The sequence below is a fragment of the Acanthisitta chloris genome, unplaced genomic scaffold, assembly GCF_000695815.1.
Source record: "Acanthisitta chloris isolate BGI_N310 unplaced genomic scaffold, ASM69581v1 scaffold21835, whole genome shotgun sequence".
Lineage (NCBI taxonomy): Eukaryota > Metazoa > Chordata > Aves > Passeriformes > Acanthisittidae > Acanthisitta > Acanthisitta chloris.
The window spans coordinates 24,210-40,353 of record NW_008673462.1 but is presented as its reverse complement, the minus strand read 5'-3'; the positions used below and the strand labels follow the sequence as shown (position 1 = coordinate 40,353).

Sequence of the window (16,144 nt, the reverse complement as noted above, 5' to 3'; positions counted from 1 at the left end):
CAGCTTTCCTTCCTTGAGGTGCTGGGAGAGATGGATGTGTGCCATTGACGTGTCTTTTCCTCCAGAGTAGATCTTCATTTTCCTGAGGCAGTCTGCTACCATGGAGGGTGCAGACAGGGAGGGTGAGACTGCTGTGTGACTGTTCGGCACTGCCCAACAAGGTTCCTTCCATCCCTGCAGGGTTCCTGCTGCAATCCCTGCTGGTGTTTTGGGCTCCGTGACCCTTCCCAACACGGTGTCAGAGAAGGCAGGGAGAGAGCTGGAGGACACAGTGGGGTCATGCCTTGCCCTGCAGATGGGTAACCCCTTCAGCTCTTTTAAGGAAAACTCTCCAAGTGGGTTTTGGACACGAGGAGGAGTTCAAGGTGCCACTACAGAATGAAATTGGGGCTGTTTGTGCAGCAGGGAAATAGGTTTTCCTTAGTTTTGTTTAGGCTTTGTGGTTGGGAAGGGGAAACCTCTCAAACATCAGGTTTGTGTGCACCCCACATGCAGTTTGAGTAGTGAATTGGTGTGATGATGGGTGTGATACAAGCTCAGAGCCTGGTAAGTGTCTGTTGGATTCACAAAGGTTGTCAGTGCTTCCATGGGTCTGTGTTGTGGCTCCTTGCACAACGGGAGCGCGTGGGGTTCCTCATGGCAGCGGAGCCCGGCACAGCTGGTCCTGCTGGGTGGGTGGCACTGGGTGCTGGGGGTGGGTTTCTACAAGCACTGTCAGGAGGGCCTCACCCCAGGAAAAAACAGAGCTAATAACCCTGGAAGTCTGGGGGAGGGCAAGGAGTTTCCTAGAGGTGGGAGAGACAGTGTTTGAGTCAATGAAGATCATTAGGCATCAGGATAACTTGTGACATCATAAGAGATACTTAACCCTTGATTTCTGTTCCCATTATTTCTCCTGCCTTGTGATCTGCTCAATCTGTTTATCTCAGCATCTGTGTTTGGGGATGAAAATATGTGGGGAAACATGGATCACTTGCCTTCTGATAGTGTTGACTTAATAGCTTGTCTGGATGTCAGAAGTTTCATGGAATGGAGGTCTGTCGGCTGTTTGGGAGGCTTTGGGGTGTAAAAACCGTGTGAGCTGCCCTGTGTTTTGGGGATGAGTTTGGCTTTAAGATGAGAATTGGGAAACAGACAGAAGACATTTCACAGCAGTTAGGGACCAGGAGTAAGCTCCTGGTGGGAATTGTAGCTGCTGTACCATCCTGGTACTCACTTGCAGACGCAGGGGGAACGTGGCCAAGCTGGCCAGGCTGATTGCTGAAAGTCTGTGCTGGCTGAGAGATGCTTTCTAGCACATCTAGTGTAAAAATCTGAAGCATCTCTTGGTGAAGGCTGGAAAAGTCCATGGTTTGTCTCTTGTTAACCTTAAAATGCACCACGTGGAGGTTTCCTTTAGGGAAATGTGCTCTGAGTGGATATAGGTGATTCTGAGGGGTAGGAGCATGGTCTTGCCTGTGATTGACACGATGAGCTATCCATGCCCGTGCTCTTTTCCCTCTGGATCCGCATGGCTTGCTAAGTTCAGCAGCTCTCTTGGCATGGACTTCAGAGGAGGTGCTTTGGGTCATCTGAGGGCTTGGCTTCACTGCAAGAAATCCTCCTGTGTGCAGGTCAGGGAGAACTGCTCCTGCATTGACACACTTCAGCTCTGCTCTTGGGAAATCTGGGAGAAGGCAAGGCCCCACAGCTCTCTGTGCCCAGGGCTGTGTTGCTGCTGGCTTTGTCCACACACAAGTTAGGATGTCGTGTTTGCATTGTTCAGCTGTGCTGGGCTCCAATCCTTGGAAAAACAACTTGTTTCAGCTGGAAATGGATGGGTGTGCACAGCTCTGAGCTGAAACTTCAGCACAGTGCACTGGGCCAAGGAAATGGAAGAGGGGAAAAATACTCCAGAAAAAGTGTTTGTGAGAAGTTGAGGCACCTTTAGTTGTGCAAAGCTGCTCTGAACTCCCTTCTCAAAGGATTAGTGAAGGCTCTCAGCCTGCTACAGCAGAGCCTGAGAGTGACAGAGAAATGGCTGCTTATTGAGCTGTGAAAGGAGAGCTCAGGATACTTCTCCGTGAACCCTCTGCAGGCAACAAACATGTAGACAAGCCCCTGAAGTTAATCAGTGATAAAGATACTAAATTATCGTTGGGATTTCAGCCTTGGCTCTTGCAGAGATAGCACTGAAACAATACCTTTGTGCTTGTAACAGCTCAGAGTTTAGGGTGATTTTTTAGGTCTCCACCTTTTCCTTAGGTGTCATTTGAAAGGAGAATCCTTCAGGAGTCCAAGTCAGTCACTGTGGATCTGTCAGTGTGGCAGAGTGCTTCACTGCAGGCATACGAGTGCTTGTGTTGGGAGTTAATTAAATCCACCCTCGGAATATATAGTCAAGGCAAAAGGTGAGTCCAGTGGAAATGGAACGTGACCAACTGTTAGAGGAGGATTTTCTCTTTCTTGGGAGCTCACCTTCCTTAAACAAGGCTTAGGAGAATAATTAGTCCCTTGAAAGTAGGGCAGTGAGGAATAGGCTGTAACAGTGCACAGCAGGACTCCTCAGTCCTCTTTCAGCACACATTGTCCAGAGTTGCTGGTGGTGTTGTGAATGAGGAGTGCTTCAGGTGGACACCAAAAGTCTCTCTTAATAGCAGAGTCGTGCTTAATGTGCTTCCCAGTTTTTACATATTGAATGACAGAGCTGAAACAACTTCATGTAGTGATCTTGTCCTGTACTCCCTGTGTTGTTTGTATTCCTTAGTTCTTACTGCTGGATCCATCAAAGCTGGTTGTGCCATGACTAAGGATCCATCCAAGTCTGTGGTGATGGTGCTCAGGGTGTTTATCCAGAGAGGTTCAGAGTCCTTGAGCTGCCCTTGAGGCAAACACCATTTCAGTAGCCCTTGTGTTGGCACAGTCTGTGTGGAGCCTGGCTGAGGGGTCACAGGGAGCATAACCCCTCTAAGCTGTCACAGCTGTGGTGAGTAGGCTCTGGTTTCTGTGGCCCTGTAAGTCACTTGCTAAGTAGCTTAAGTGATGCTTACCTCAGGTACTTGAGAGAGTCTTAGGGGGCTGCAGTTGTTCAGGTGTGACATGGTGAAGAGGGTGATTCTGGGAAGCTCAGCTGCATCATCTCCTTCCCTTCATGGTTGTTATGTGCTCCATTTGCTGTGCCTCTGCCAGAGAGGAGTCAAAGCTTTCCTTCTGTGGTCAGTTCTTTCCAAACCCACTCCAAAAGAGGTGGTGTGTGTCAGCAGTTCAGTTTTGGAGGGGCTGGGGGGAGACCGAAGGTGCAAACCTGTGTTCAGGGGCTTGGATTGGAAACGTGGCAGGTTCTTAGTGCTGGTGTAACAGTGTTGTCTGGAGCTGAGCTGGAGTATGTGTTTCAGTGGGTATTTTTAATTCTGATTTTTATATCTTGTTATTCATGTCAGAGACTAAAATGTGTTTATTTTTCCCCCCACATAAATGTGGAATTGGGGCAGGAAGCTGAAAAGGAATAGTGAGTTGAGGTGTTGTTATTTTTACATTGCCATGGAATTCCTCTCGCACGACTGACTGCAGCTGAACACCAGTTAATGCCTGAATTTGCTTAATGTGGAAGTGTGCCAAGTGCCTGGAATGAGGATTTGAAATGGAAAAAAGGATATTATTCGTTGTAGCTTCACAACCTTCTGGTGGCTGTGGCTCTCAGCCTGCCTGCCTCTCTGCTTTGATGGCTGTTGGTGCTGCTGGGGATGCAGAGGGGAGGAGAGAATGTTCCCGTGAATACCTCAGCACCTGTCTCGTCATCGGGAGCACACTGCAGTCCTACTGCAGGTGTCCCTGCAGCACAGGCTGCTGGTGCCAGCCGTGGGGATGGGGTTCTGCCATTTCAGCAGCAGGGACTGTCACTCCTCTCTCTGTCCTCCCTCTCTCCCTCCCCCTTGCTGCTTCATTTTAGCAGGGAGATGGAGGAATAAAATGAAAGAAGATACTGTTGAGATGTTCCAGCTGCCAGACTTCAGATTTCTGCTGAACGAGGCGTTTGGGCTTGGGGAGGGTCAGTGCACGCTGGAAAGACAACAGATGGGATTGTGTGTCCCAGATCAGTGGGATCCCTCACTGAGGGAAGAGGTGGTGCTGCCAGACTGTGCCTGCAGTGACAGTGCTGCTGGAGTAGCAGGGCAGGGCCGGTGAGAATCACACAGCTTGTTCCTCCTGGGAATTGGGCTCGGGGAAAGCCCACAAAGGCTGCAGTGGAGTGGGCAGAGTCATCTGCTGCACTGGGCTTCTGTGTCTGCTCTGCCTTGCTGTGCCCAGGGAGCTGATCCGGATCTCAGGAAAATTGTGTCTTGAGGAAGGAGCCAGGAAACCATCACTTTCCCTTCAGAGCTGTCTCATCTGAGCTGGGTGGTGGTGATGCTCTGGTCTGACCCCAGAAATGGCAGCCACTGCCACAGCCTTCAGCAAAGCCTGGATGGAATCTCTTCTGTAATACATTATTAATGCTCTGGAGATCTGTGCCTTAAAATGCCTTGAAACCTGTGTTAGCTGAGTGGTAATTTCACCTGCAGACATCCAAGTGAAAAGCAGAACCATATACTTTGCCTTAATATTTGGTTTGAGGAAGTCAGTCTTTTCCCCCTATTTTATTTGAAGATGTGTAAGTTGGTTTCTCTGTCCTGATCTTTGAATCCGTATTTTCCCAGGCAGCTGCCTTGAAACTGAGATGTATTTTGAAATCATCAGGGTGGTATTTTGAGGGCTAAAAGGCAGCAAGGTAGAGAGCAGGCATGTAGTTCTTGATTTACTGTCAGGTGTTATACATGATAATATGCAGAGTTTTGAGGGTTGTCTGTTTGCATGTTGGGTTTTGGATGCCCAAGTGAAAAACTGGTGCTTGAAATACTTGGCCCAGTTTGCCATGTTCCAAATATATCCTCGCTTTGTTTTGATTCACTCTTGCCTCATGAATCCCTTGATGTGCATCAGATGGTTAGACACAAGACATGAAAAATACCCAGCAGTGTCGTGCAGAGGAGACTTAGGTGGTTATCAGGCAGAGCTGGACTTTGCTCTTACACTGGGAATGGGGATTTATTTCCTCTTGACAGTGCCAGTTGCAAAGTAATAGTGTCACCATTGCTATTTCTGTGTGAATCAAGCTCAGGGTGCTATTCTGAAGGGAACAGTGGGAAATATGTTGTTGTAAGGGAAATCTCATCAAAGTTGTATGAAAGACTGGTGTAGATAGATAGACAGACACCCTTTTTTTTGGTGCAGTCTTGGAGGTGTGAGGGCTAAAATTGGTGCAGAGTTAAAGCTGAGATTATCCTGGGCAGGAGTTGCTGGAGCACTGGGAAAGGCAGTGTGGCTGTGGGTCAGGCATGAGGAGTTCCTCGTGGGCAGCAGGATTAAAGCTGCTCACCGAGGGAGGGAGTCGTTTTTAGCTGAGTAAGGGAAGAATCTGAAGCTTCTTTGCTCGGCCAGTGAGGAAGTGAGACTGGGACTGAGGTTTAACTGACCTGCTCGAGGTTGTGGCTTTGGTCTGAAGGTGCATTTGCAACACCTGATGGGTTTGAAAATCCCTGTTAAATATCACGATGTCTTTCAAAACTGTTTGCTGCTCTCCAGAAATGTTGAAGCTGGGAAAAATCAGCGGTTACAGCCCTTGGAAACTGGCAGTAAGTGCCTCACTAAGAGCTAAACCCAAAGGACTGTCAGGTAAGGTTTGTTTGGGGGGGTGCAGTTTGCAGGAGTGATAGCCACCAACTGTTCCTTGTGCACTCCATGCTGCTCCTCATAGATCCCTTTGGCACCCTCTGGGTGTCAAACACCGCAGGCCCAAGTGCCTAGGCCAAAACTGAGCCAATTCTAAATTGTACTCAGTGCCTGTTACAAGGCAAAAGTCTTCTGAGGAAATCTGAGGAGCAAACCTGTGTTGAATTGTACGCCTGGAAAATAGGGACCAACCCCAAGAACAAAGGAAGAAACAGGCAGAGAAAACATTTTTCCTGAAAGGTGGAGGTTTTGCCTTTTAAAATACTTGTCTGGGCAAGTGTGGCTCATCCAAATCAGGTTTCAGATGCTGCTGTTGTGTGTTATGGGGCTTAAAAAAATAAATCCTGTTATGTTAATGAGCACAGCTTGCTGTTTCGTAGCTGTGTGTGCTAGACACTGCCACTGCACTGCTGCCTTCTTAAAGCACGGTTCACACTGCTTTTGAGCACGTCTTCGAGACAGAGAAATACTATATTGTCTGTTTTCTTATGAAGAATGGCTGAAATCCATGTAGGAACTTGCACTGCTTCCAGGAAGGTGTGGCTGGATGGCCTAAGTGCCATTCAGGTTCTTCTGAGCAAGTGTTTGGGCTGGGGAATGGCACTGTGTGCCCAAATGTGCCATACTGAGCAGCTGTTTGCTGCTCTGCCTCCACATGGCACGTGTTACAGCAGTACTGGGTGGGATTCAGGGTCCTGAAGGTTTGCTCTGTGCTCCTTCCTGGCTGGTGTGTGTGCAGGATGGCCTGAAGGAATGGGGTTGGCAAAATGGGCACTTGGAATCAGGAGAGAAACCTGAGATAGGAAGGAGAAAATGACTTTTTACAGCCTTTTCTTAATGTCTCTGGCTTGTGCTTGTGGCACGGCTGTGATTGAGGGAAACTCTCAGCTGGTGATAACCAGATGCTAGAGATGCTCTGTAGAGGAATGAGCAGAGCCAGGAACTGATCAGGTGGATAAATAATCGAATTTGGGGATTTGCAGTAAGGGGAACTGAGTGTTTCTGCAACTGTTCATAAAGGAGGTTTTAAAGAGTTGTTTTTATTGTTCTCTCCTGTTGATAAGGTTCAGCTGGTGCTAAAGCTCTGTGGTGATGGTGCTGGTGGAGTGAGGCTGGAGTTGCTGTCATTTTACGTTAGTGGTGTTCATTTAGGCATTCTGGTAGTAAAGGGACTTGCCCAGCGTCATGCCTCAGTTGATGGTGTGGTGCTGGAGGAGTTGCTTGGTGCTGAGTACTGGATTTCTGTCTCCTAAGTGGAGAGGATGTGAAGGTATGTGGAGCGTGTCCTCCCTCCTCCCTGGTGTAATGTAGAATTAGGAAGATGCAAATCTGTGTTTAGCCTTATAAGTAGTAAATTTGAGATCAATAGGTGACTCATAGCTTTTCTTCAAGCCCTTAATGCATGGGGGTTTGGTTTGTGTGTGTGGGTGTAGTTATTTGTGGGTTTGTGGGTTTTTTATTGTGAGGGAAACGATTGAGTAAGTTTCTTGTTCGACCTCAGTTCACATCTGTGTGAGGATGTGGAGGCAGAAGTATGGACTCGTGTCCATCGCACGCGTGTGGGTTGTGCTGGTGGCAGTGTCCTGAGTGGGTGTCTTGGTGGTGAGAGATGGATGGAGTTAGTTACCACCAGGAGCTGAGTGCTGTCTCTGATTCAGCACCACGTGGTGGCAAAGGTGTGCTGTGCCTTCATGTCCTGAGCTGGTCTGCATTAGAATGTGTGCTCAGTACTGGGTGCTTGGCAGTCAGAACGTTACTGACATCTTGGGGGATGTCTTCAGGGTGTGTAGATAGGAGTCCTGCTTGGGAGCAGCCAGGACTTGGGAATGCTGTTCTCCTGCATCTTCTTGGTTGTGGAAACCTCAAATACACCAGAAATCATTATGAGCAAAGTAAACTTGGGCAAATACAGAACATGAGAACTTTAGTTCAGGACGAGAGAGGAGGAGAGGTCTTGTAAGAGAGGCCTTGTGTTGGGGCCTGTCTGAACAATTGGGTTTTGTCAGGGTGTTGTTGGATCAGAGGAATACTGATGGACAGCACAGATGGAATATTCTGATATGTAAGGTGGAGCATTTCTGTGCTGCTCCACACTTCTTTTAGTTAAGGGAAATAAAATACATCTGAAGCCCTTTAAAGGAAATGTCTGTTTACTTGGCCTGGTACATGGAAATGCTTTGTCTTTGGTGTGTAGCTTCTGTGGGGAAGGCAGGAGTTTCTGAGAGACCAAAGTGGAGTTTTCCCTTCTACCAGCATACAATTTTATTCCCCCACTGTCAGGCACTGTGTCTTTTATCACTGCCCCTGCATGGTATTAGGTGTCGTGTGGAACCAGCTGGAAGGACAAGACTTTAAAGCTAACGATACCCTGAAGCAAAATGGCAATTTAAGACTACAGAGGAGTGGAACTGGAGGCTGGATGAGAAGTTCTGCAGGTGGATCTCTTCTACCTGGGAGAAGGAAAGATTTTTTAACCTATGTTTAATATCATAAACTAGTCTAAAGTGGATTTTTTTCAGGAAGTTAATTTCTTGGTGTTGTTCTGAAGGGTTTAAATGACAGTACCTAATATCAACATTCCCAAAACTTCATTGCAGAAGGAGTTTTCTGCTGGTACCAGGTGGGTGTCTTGGTGCTGTGTTGTTTGTGGGTGGATTGCTGCTTCTCCCCATTCTCCACGGCTTGTTTCTTAACTCACACCACACTCCTATTCTTAGCTGGAAGGAAGACAGGAGGATTGTTTTTTTCCATTTGAAACTTAAACTGCATAAAAGACCTAATTTTGGGGAGAGGATGTGAGTGGGGAGAGACGTTTTCCTATTTTGACTCTTCGCAGCAAATATTTCGTGGTGTTAGGGAGAACCACAGCAGCTGTTCACTATCTCACTCACAGGAGGTTTCTTCAGCTAGTCTGAGCAGTTGGGATTCTGCTCCAGTTGGGTGAGCCAAGAATTCTTCCCACTGCTCTGGAGTTTGCCTTTCCAGGGGTGAAATCTGTCACTTGGCTCCAGAACAGTGCAGTGGTTCCTCTCTCTTGCTGCTTGTCCTCTGGAAGAAGACAAATGGCAAGTCCTCAGATGACCTAAAAGTGGCCTAAAAATGGTGTTGTAGATGTAGGGAGCAGTGATGGGTGAAGGAACCTGACGAGGCAGGATTGAACTGTTCCTGAGGACTGGGAGGGAAACTAGGAGTTGCCTTCACCAGTTTGCCAAGCTGGAAAGCTGCAGCCTGTGTGAGTATTGGAAAAAGTAGTGCTGAGGAGCAACATGGAATGCTGCAGGACTGTCCTGCTGTTGACATTGCAGCCACTTCGATCCCAAGTTGAAACTCCTTCCCTTCAGCTTGGTGTTCCCAGGTTTGGAGGAGGAGGAGAGCCGAGAGGCTGCAGAGGAACAGAGGGAGCTTTCAGAGGTGCCCTCAAGGTGTATATTCCTGTATTGCCAGGAGCAGACCAGAGGTTGGGTTTCTCAGTGGTGTAGCTGAAGGGATAATTGGAAGACATCTGGGAAGTAGTCCTCAGCCTGCCTTCCTTAACAAACAAGGTGTCCAGGTGCCAGCTGAGCATACCCTAGGAAGGGCTGAGCAGGAGGCAGACAGCAGAAGGCAGAGTTGTGTGAGCTCTGCACTTGTGATGAGAGAGAATAGATGGAAGGCTGGAAGGAGACCTTTCAGGAGTCCTGGGATGAACTGGTCTCTCTTCTGGTTCACCTACCCACACAGATGAGTTCTTGGGGCATTTATCTGCAGGAGCCTGAACTTGTGATGCTCATGGGACTGCTTTGAAACTTTGGAGACATTAAGACTAAAATGAATTGTGTTTCTGTCTGGCCAAGCAGTATTCCATGTGGGAATAGATGACTGCTGTACCACAGACAGTGGCTGCTTTTATCCAGAGGTGGCTGAAGCTTTGAATCACGTTGTAGGGGTGACTGACGTGTGTGGTTTGTCTGTCTGGCACACTGGCATTTGGATGGATTGTGATTTTGGGTTGTGATTGGGGTTTTAGTGCTTGCCCAGTCCTCCTCTAACAGGCAGAATAACACAAATGGGTATTAGGGGCTTTTCTCTCCAATATACTCATCTCTTCCTTAATTCCTACATGTTTCACAACCAAAAGAAATGGAGAGCACAGTGATGGAGGTTCTTCAGAACTTGGACCACTCAGCATCTGTTTTCTGAGAAAGACAGATACAATGGGTGGCATATCCAGTAGGTAATGTTTCAAAGAGATGTTTTCTTGAAGTCCTTCTGCGTTTCATTAGAGTTGATTGTATGTGGAAGGTGTTGCTGGTCCTTTTGGTTGTTTTCTTTGAATTTTGGATTAGGAGACATCAGACTTGAAGTGTGATAGCTGAGGCCAACTAACTAAGTACTACAAGGCAAATGCTTCAGTGGTAACTGAAACTGTGGAGGGTTTTCTGTTTTAAGTCTATTTTGGTCAATTGTATCAGTCTTCAACCAGATCTGCTATTTTTCAGGTGGAATCGTTCATCTTGGATCAGGATGATCTGGAAAACCCCATGCTGGAAACAGCCTCTAAACTGCTGTTGTCGAGTACTGCTGATGGTGCTGACCTGAGAACAGTAGATCCTGAAACCCAGGCAAGATTGGAAGCTTTACTTGAAGCTGCAGGTAAGTCCTTGTGTCCCATACACGTTTAACCCAAGCCCTTCCACACAAGTCCATACTGGAACCACTTGCATAAGGTTAATCCATGGGAGCATGATACAAATGCAAAATTTGTGGCAGCAGGAAGAGAAAGGAGTTTATGAAAGCATTTCAAGGTTTGGAACATCAGCTTCATGTAAAGGTGCTTCATACCAGATTGCTCCAGTGTTGGATTTCTAAAAGCCTCCATCAAAACTGACGCCTGACCTTGGGCTTTGCTCCATGTTATCAACCCCTAGATAGCTCCATCCTTGCAGGATCTGAAGGGGCTGCAGGGAAGCTGCAGAGGGACTCTGTGTTAGGAACCGCAGTGACAGGACAGGGAATAATGGGGATATATTGAAAGAGGGAAATTTAGGTCAGATATTAGGCAGAAGTTTTTGCAGTGAGGGTGGTGAGACCCTGGCCCAGGTTGCCCAGGGAGGCTGTGGCTGCCCCAACCCTTTTCCCAGCCAGGTTGGATGAGCCTTGAGCAACCTGCTCTGGTGGGAGGTGTCCCTGCCCAGGGCAGGGCTTGGGGCTGGGTGGTCTCCAAGGTCCATTCCAACCCTTAACATCCTATGAAACTATACTATGAGGTTTTATTTTGTGCCAGCTGCTGTGGGTAAAGCTTTAATAGTTGCTTGTATGAAGTAGCTGAAAACTCTTGCCTTCTTGGAAGGATTCAGTCACGTGCAGCTCTCACACGAGTGCTGTAAGAGTTAATCCCTTGGGTTGGGCTGTCGTCGGTGGCGCTCGGATCCCAATTTGAACTTGCCCTGTTCTCTCCTCCCCTGGCACGTGTCCCCCGGGCTGGAATTGTGCTGCAGGGATCGGGAAGCTGTCGACGGCCGACGGAAAAGCCTTTGCAGACCCCGAGGTGCTGCGCAGACTGACCTCCTCGGTCAGCTGCGCGCTGGACGAAGCTGCCGCCGCGCTCACCCGGATGAGGGCCGAGAGCACAGCCAATGCGGGGCAGACGGACAAGTAAGCCAGACTCCCTCCTCGGCACTTTTCTCAGTCCCTGGCTGCTTTGAGAAGCAGTTTTTCTTGTTGTATGGCTTCTGCTTACGGGGTGATGAAACTCTTGCTCCAGTGGAATCGGTGCCAAGTTATCGCCTGTGGTTCTGCTGTTAAATGTTTCTGGACTGGCAGGTCTGGCAGTGGAGAGTGGAGCAATTAATGCTGCTCAGAATGCAGGAATCACACTTCAAGGAGTTTATCCTGACCAGCTATAGAAAAATTCCTCAGCTCTTCAATAGTGTGGGCCTTAGAACTGTACCAGAAAGTTGCAAATCCCAGAGTGGGTCATTCAGCATGAAACTAGGGATTAAATGAAACCTTTCAGGGAGCTTGAGAGTTCCTTTGTAATTAAGGAGGGACAGCTGCAGCTTCATGATGGTCACTGTCACGCAGGACCCTGGACAGAGCCTCAGTTCTGGCTCTTGTGCTGTTCTTTCTGGCTCTGTTTGTGGGGGTCTGTCTTGCTGAGGTGTTCAGGAGGGAAGGAAAAAGGTTTGCTTCCAGGCTGCCCTTAAGCTTTAATGTTAGTAGGGAGAACCAAGTGCTGCTGTACTGGTTGAAAGTTTGTTCCTTCTACACTGAGTAACTCCAGAGGAGCATTTCTTGGTGTGTGGACAGGACACATGAAAAGCAGAATCATTTGGGGTTATGCCTTCTGTTCTGTGTGGGTCCCTCCCTGCCCTCAGCTGTCTCTTCCTTGTGAACAGTGGCTGCTGCCAGAGGTGCTTCTGGATCAGAGGATCTGTGATAAAAACACAGTGAACAGACATACCTGACCACTAATTCTCCACACATTGTGTCTGGTGGCACAAGTTAAATAGCAATCTTGGGTAGGATACACAGGGATAAATTAGTCCTCACTACACAAACACCTGCTTTTACATCCTGAGCAGGTGGAGAATTGCTCCTATTCACATGAAATTACACATGGTGTGTGAAATTTTTGTCACCTACCTGATTTTTCCATTTCCTTTGGTGTTGTGTGTTGACTGGGCTTCCTAAATGGTGAAGAGATGACAGGGGCAGTGGGTGGGGTGGGGCCAGTAGTCTTAGATTTAGTATTGATCCAGGAATTTGGAACAGAATAGAGAAATATGTTAGATCTGAGGTTTTATTCTCACCAGACAGTAATTGTTTTGAAATGAGGCAATGTCCACAGAAAGTGTAACCAGCAGGATGGAAACTATGCTTCCAGTAGAGCCTCTTTTCAGTGAAACAGAGTTAGAATGAGACTCTCACTCTGAAAATGAAGAACTCAGAGTGATGCACAACAGGTGCTCTGATTTAGGGCTTAGCAAGTCAGAAGACCTTCACACTTTTCTGCTTGGTTCTGTTCAGGGCCACACCTGAAACATCAGCACAGGACAGAGGGGAAGTGGTTAGTTTTGTTACAGCAGGAGCGCTGTGGGTGGTTTGTGTCGGTTGAGTTTGCAGTTACAGTGCTGAACACACCACGTTTCCTCAAGGTGGACAGGTGATTTCCATGTCCTGTGGTCCTGGGGTGTCCTGCAGATGTTCCTCTCGTACACTGGTGTTGGAAGGGGCAGCAGAGTGGGTGTGCACGTTGCCCAGTTGTCAGCCGAGTTAGCTGGAAAAGCTCAAGCGTGAAACTGGCACCTCTTTAATTAGCACTTGGCACATGTTCAGCTCCCGTTTCCTTTTCTGCTGACTGCATCCCCATGGCACGTTGGATTTCAGGCCCAGGCCATTCTCACTGCTCAATGCTCTCTGTCTCCTTAGCCGCAGCTTGGCCGAGGCTTGTTCCGAGGGGGATGTAAATGCCGTGCGGAAGTTGCTCATTGAGGGCCGGAGCGTGAACGAGCACACGGAGGAAGGGGAGAGCCTCCTTTGTCTGGCCTGCTCAGCAGGATATTATGAGCTTGCACAGGTTGGTTTGTACCACGTGTGGCACAAAAGAAGTGCTAAATCGGTGTGTTCCAGCTCTGCACTCCTGGAAGGGGTGTTAAGGCAGTGGGAATGTCATTTGGTTGGCAGGTGTTCCAGCTCTGCACTCCTGGAAGGGCTGTTAAGGCAGTGGGAATGTCATTTTGCTGGCAGTGTCTCACACTGAAACGGGATGTGTTTTGGGCATTGTTGGTGCTTGTTTTCTGCGAGGGTTTCTCACACAGCACTGTGGGGAAGGTGGGATCTTGCTATAGCCTGTGGTGTGTCCCTGCCAGCGTCGCTGATCCCGCTGTGTCCGCAGGTTCTCCTGGCAATGCACGCCAATGTGGAGGACCGGGGGATCAAGGGAGACATCACGCCCTTGATGGCTGCTGCCAATGGTGGCCACGTCAAAATCGTCAAGCTGCTGCTGGCTCATGGTGCTGATGTGAATGCACAGTCATCCACAGGTAAAGGAGGGTGTTGGGAATGGCTGGAGTTGGGGTGTGCGTGGAAGTCTGCGAGGAGTGGCTCAGACAAGCCGTGCTGAATGCTTCCTTGTAGCTTCACCAGTTCAATTCATCTTGTTTTAGTGAAACTCAAATACTGTTGGATGCAGACGTAGGAAGGTGGATGAGGTCAGTTAGTAACTGAAAGCTGAGCACCTAGGATTTGTTGGCACATTTTAAGCACAGTTTGGTAAGTTTATGTGCATGTGGAAAACTTATTTGATGTCAGGTCTAGGAAACCAAGGGGAGAACTGGAAGCATGAGATGATGTTCCTTTTCCCCCACTTCCCATGGCAGTTTGGTAGGCATTTGTGTTGGAATGACCAAATAGGGAAGTAGTCTGAGTTTCTGCATCTGTGGAGAGCTGGTGTGTAGTCGTCAGTCAGTGACAAATGCAGAGCTGACCCTGAGTGAGGAGACCAGGAGACACCTTAGTTATTTTTATTCTGGTTTTTTCAGTGCATTAGTTCTCTGAGTAGCAGCACTGCCTTGACCATTAACTTTTTTCCAAAGTAAAGGCAGATTTATGACTGTTCAGTTGAGATCCCTGTTTTTGTAGTTTTTCCATGCAGTTTGTTTTCATCTCCTCATTGGAGAAATGAAATATAAATAACACCCTCAATGGACATTTTGGAACCAGCCCTTTAGAGGAGTTTAAGGCTTGATTTGGAAGCAACAGTTCATTCTGCTCCTGGTGTTGAGGTTTCCTTTTCACAGCATAGTCCCTGCTGTGTCCCCTGGCAGTGTCCCTGCTGGTTAACAGGGAAACGGATGGGTTTTGTGGTGGAAGCTGGACTGGAAATGGGAAGAGAGGTGCATCAGCAAGGGACAAAGAGATCTTAGTCTGAACCTGAAGATCAGTGAGCTGCTTGGTGCCATTATTTATGTTCCCCTCCCTTATCTTGGTCTGTAGCCTGAAAACCCTGCTCTGTCATGTATCCAGGGAAAAGGGCATGGAGTGGAGCATCAGGTGCAGCTCCTGGTTTAGACAAGCCAACAGATTCTGTTTCCAACCCAAACACCATCAAATTGTGTTTCCAACCCCTCTTCCCTCTGTCTCTAGGCAACACAGCCCTGACCTATGCCTGTGCTGGAGGCTATGTGGACGTTGTGAAGGTGCTGCTGGAGTCAGGTGCCAGCATTGAGGACCACAACGAGAACGGGCACACGCCGCTGATGGAGGCCGGGAGCGCCGGCCACGTGGAGGTGGCCAGGGTGCTGCTGGAGAACGGGGCTGGCATCAACACCCATTCCAACGAGTTCAAGGAGAGTGCACTCACCCTGGCCTGCTACAAAGGTATGGCATGGGGGAGCTGTGGCAGGTGTGGAGCCCTTGCTGCCCGGGCCACGGTGAGGGTGAAGGCTGTGACTAGGCACTGTGTGCTGCTTTTACCCTGGCTGTGATACCACACGTGTGTGTGCCATGTGGGACATGATCTGTGAGGAGTGTGTGAGTATCGAGATGTAAACCTTTCATAGTGTCACTGTGTGTTAAGGGGTTGGAGTGGAGTTCAGAGATCATCTAGTCTCATCCTGTCCCTGCCCTGGGCAGGGACACCTCCCTCCAGGCCAGGCTGTTCCAGGCCCCATCCAGCCTGGCCTTGGGCACTGCCAGGCTTGGGGCAAACTCTGGTCTGAGACATGATGCTTTGAAAGGTCCTTTATTAAATAAATTAGGAGACAGGGAACTAATGTCATCGGATAAGTGGCTATACAAGATACCTCTGCTTAGATACAGGAATGATTTAATTTTGAAGGACTTGACACCTGAAAATCATGGAAAATCGAGGATCTTGCCTTTTAGGTGTCAGTGCTTGGGCAACAGCCCTTTCTTGCCTCCTGTGGAGCATTAGGCAGCATCTTGCACCACCCAAGGAAGGGTTGAAGATGTTTAAGAGGCCAAACGTGTTCCTACAGCTCAGCAGCTGCTGTTATTGTCACTTAGGACATGTTTTACTAGAGCTATTAGAGTGGCCCTTGGCATCACAGAGTAGCTCAGGTACTTCTGTGGCACCTGTGTAGAAGTTGGTCTTAGTCTTTCATTTATGTTTATCTGCCTGGGTAATTTCTTGGCTTGGTGTTGCTGAGCACCATCATAAGACACAGTGGTTTTTGCTGTGGCTGTCAGAGCCAAGGCTGTATTTGACAGAGCAGTGGGACCCCAGAACATTTCCTCCCTGAGACTGTGTGCTTGAGCTCTGAACCTTGGAGTGAGGTTGGAAAGCAGAGGTGAAAAACTCCAAGTCTGTGCATAGTCAGTGGATTGGATTGGAGTTAAGAGTAACTACACTGATCAGCTTCTGTGCACATCAGATGCAGAATTATGAGCATGC

The 16,144-nt window shown here is 48.4% G+C and overlaps 1 protein-coding gene across 1 annotated transcript in view; it reads left to right on the top strand.

Annotated features, from left to right (window-relative positions):
* Positions 1 to 5,898: 5,898 nt before the first annotated feature.
* The window catches only part of LOC103802507 (ankyrin repeat domain-containing protein 17-like), a gene marked incomplete at both ends in the record, with an annotated part of 34,448 nt that continues 24,202 nt past the window's right edge, over positions 5,899 to 16,144 (top strand). The window contains 7 exon segments of the mRNA XM_009074989.1: positions 5,899 to 5,963; positions 9,070 to 9,159; positions 10,227 to 10,380; positions 11,226 to 11,382; positions 13,159 to 13,306; positions 13,625 to 13,772; positions 14,875 to 15,108. Coding sequence (XP_009073237.1) covers positions 5,899 to 5,963; positions 9,070 to 9,159; positions 10,227 to 10,380; positions 11,226 to 11,382; positions 13,159 to 13,306; positions 13,625 to 13,772; positions 14,875 to 15,108 — 996 coding nt within the window.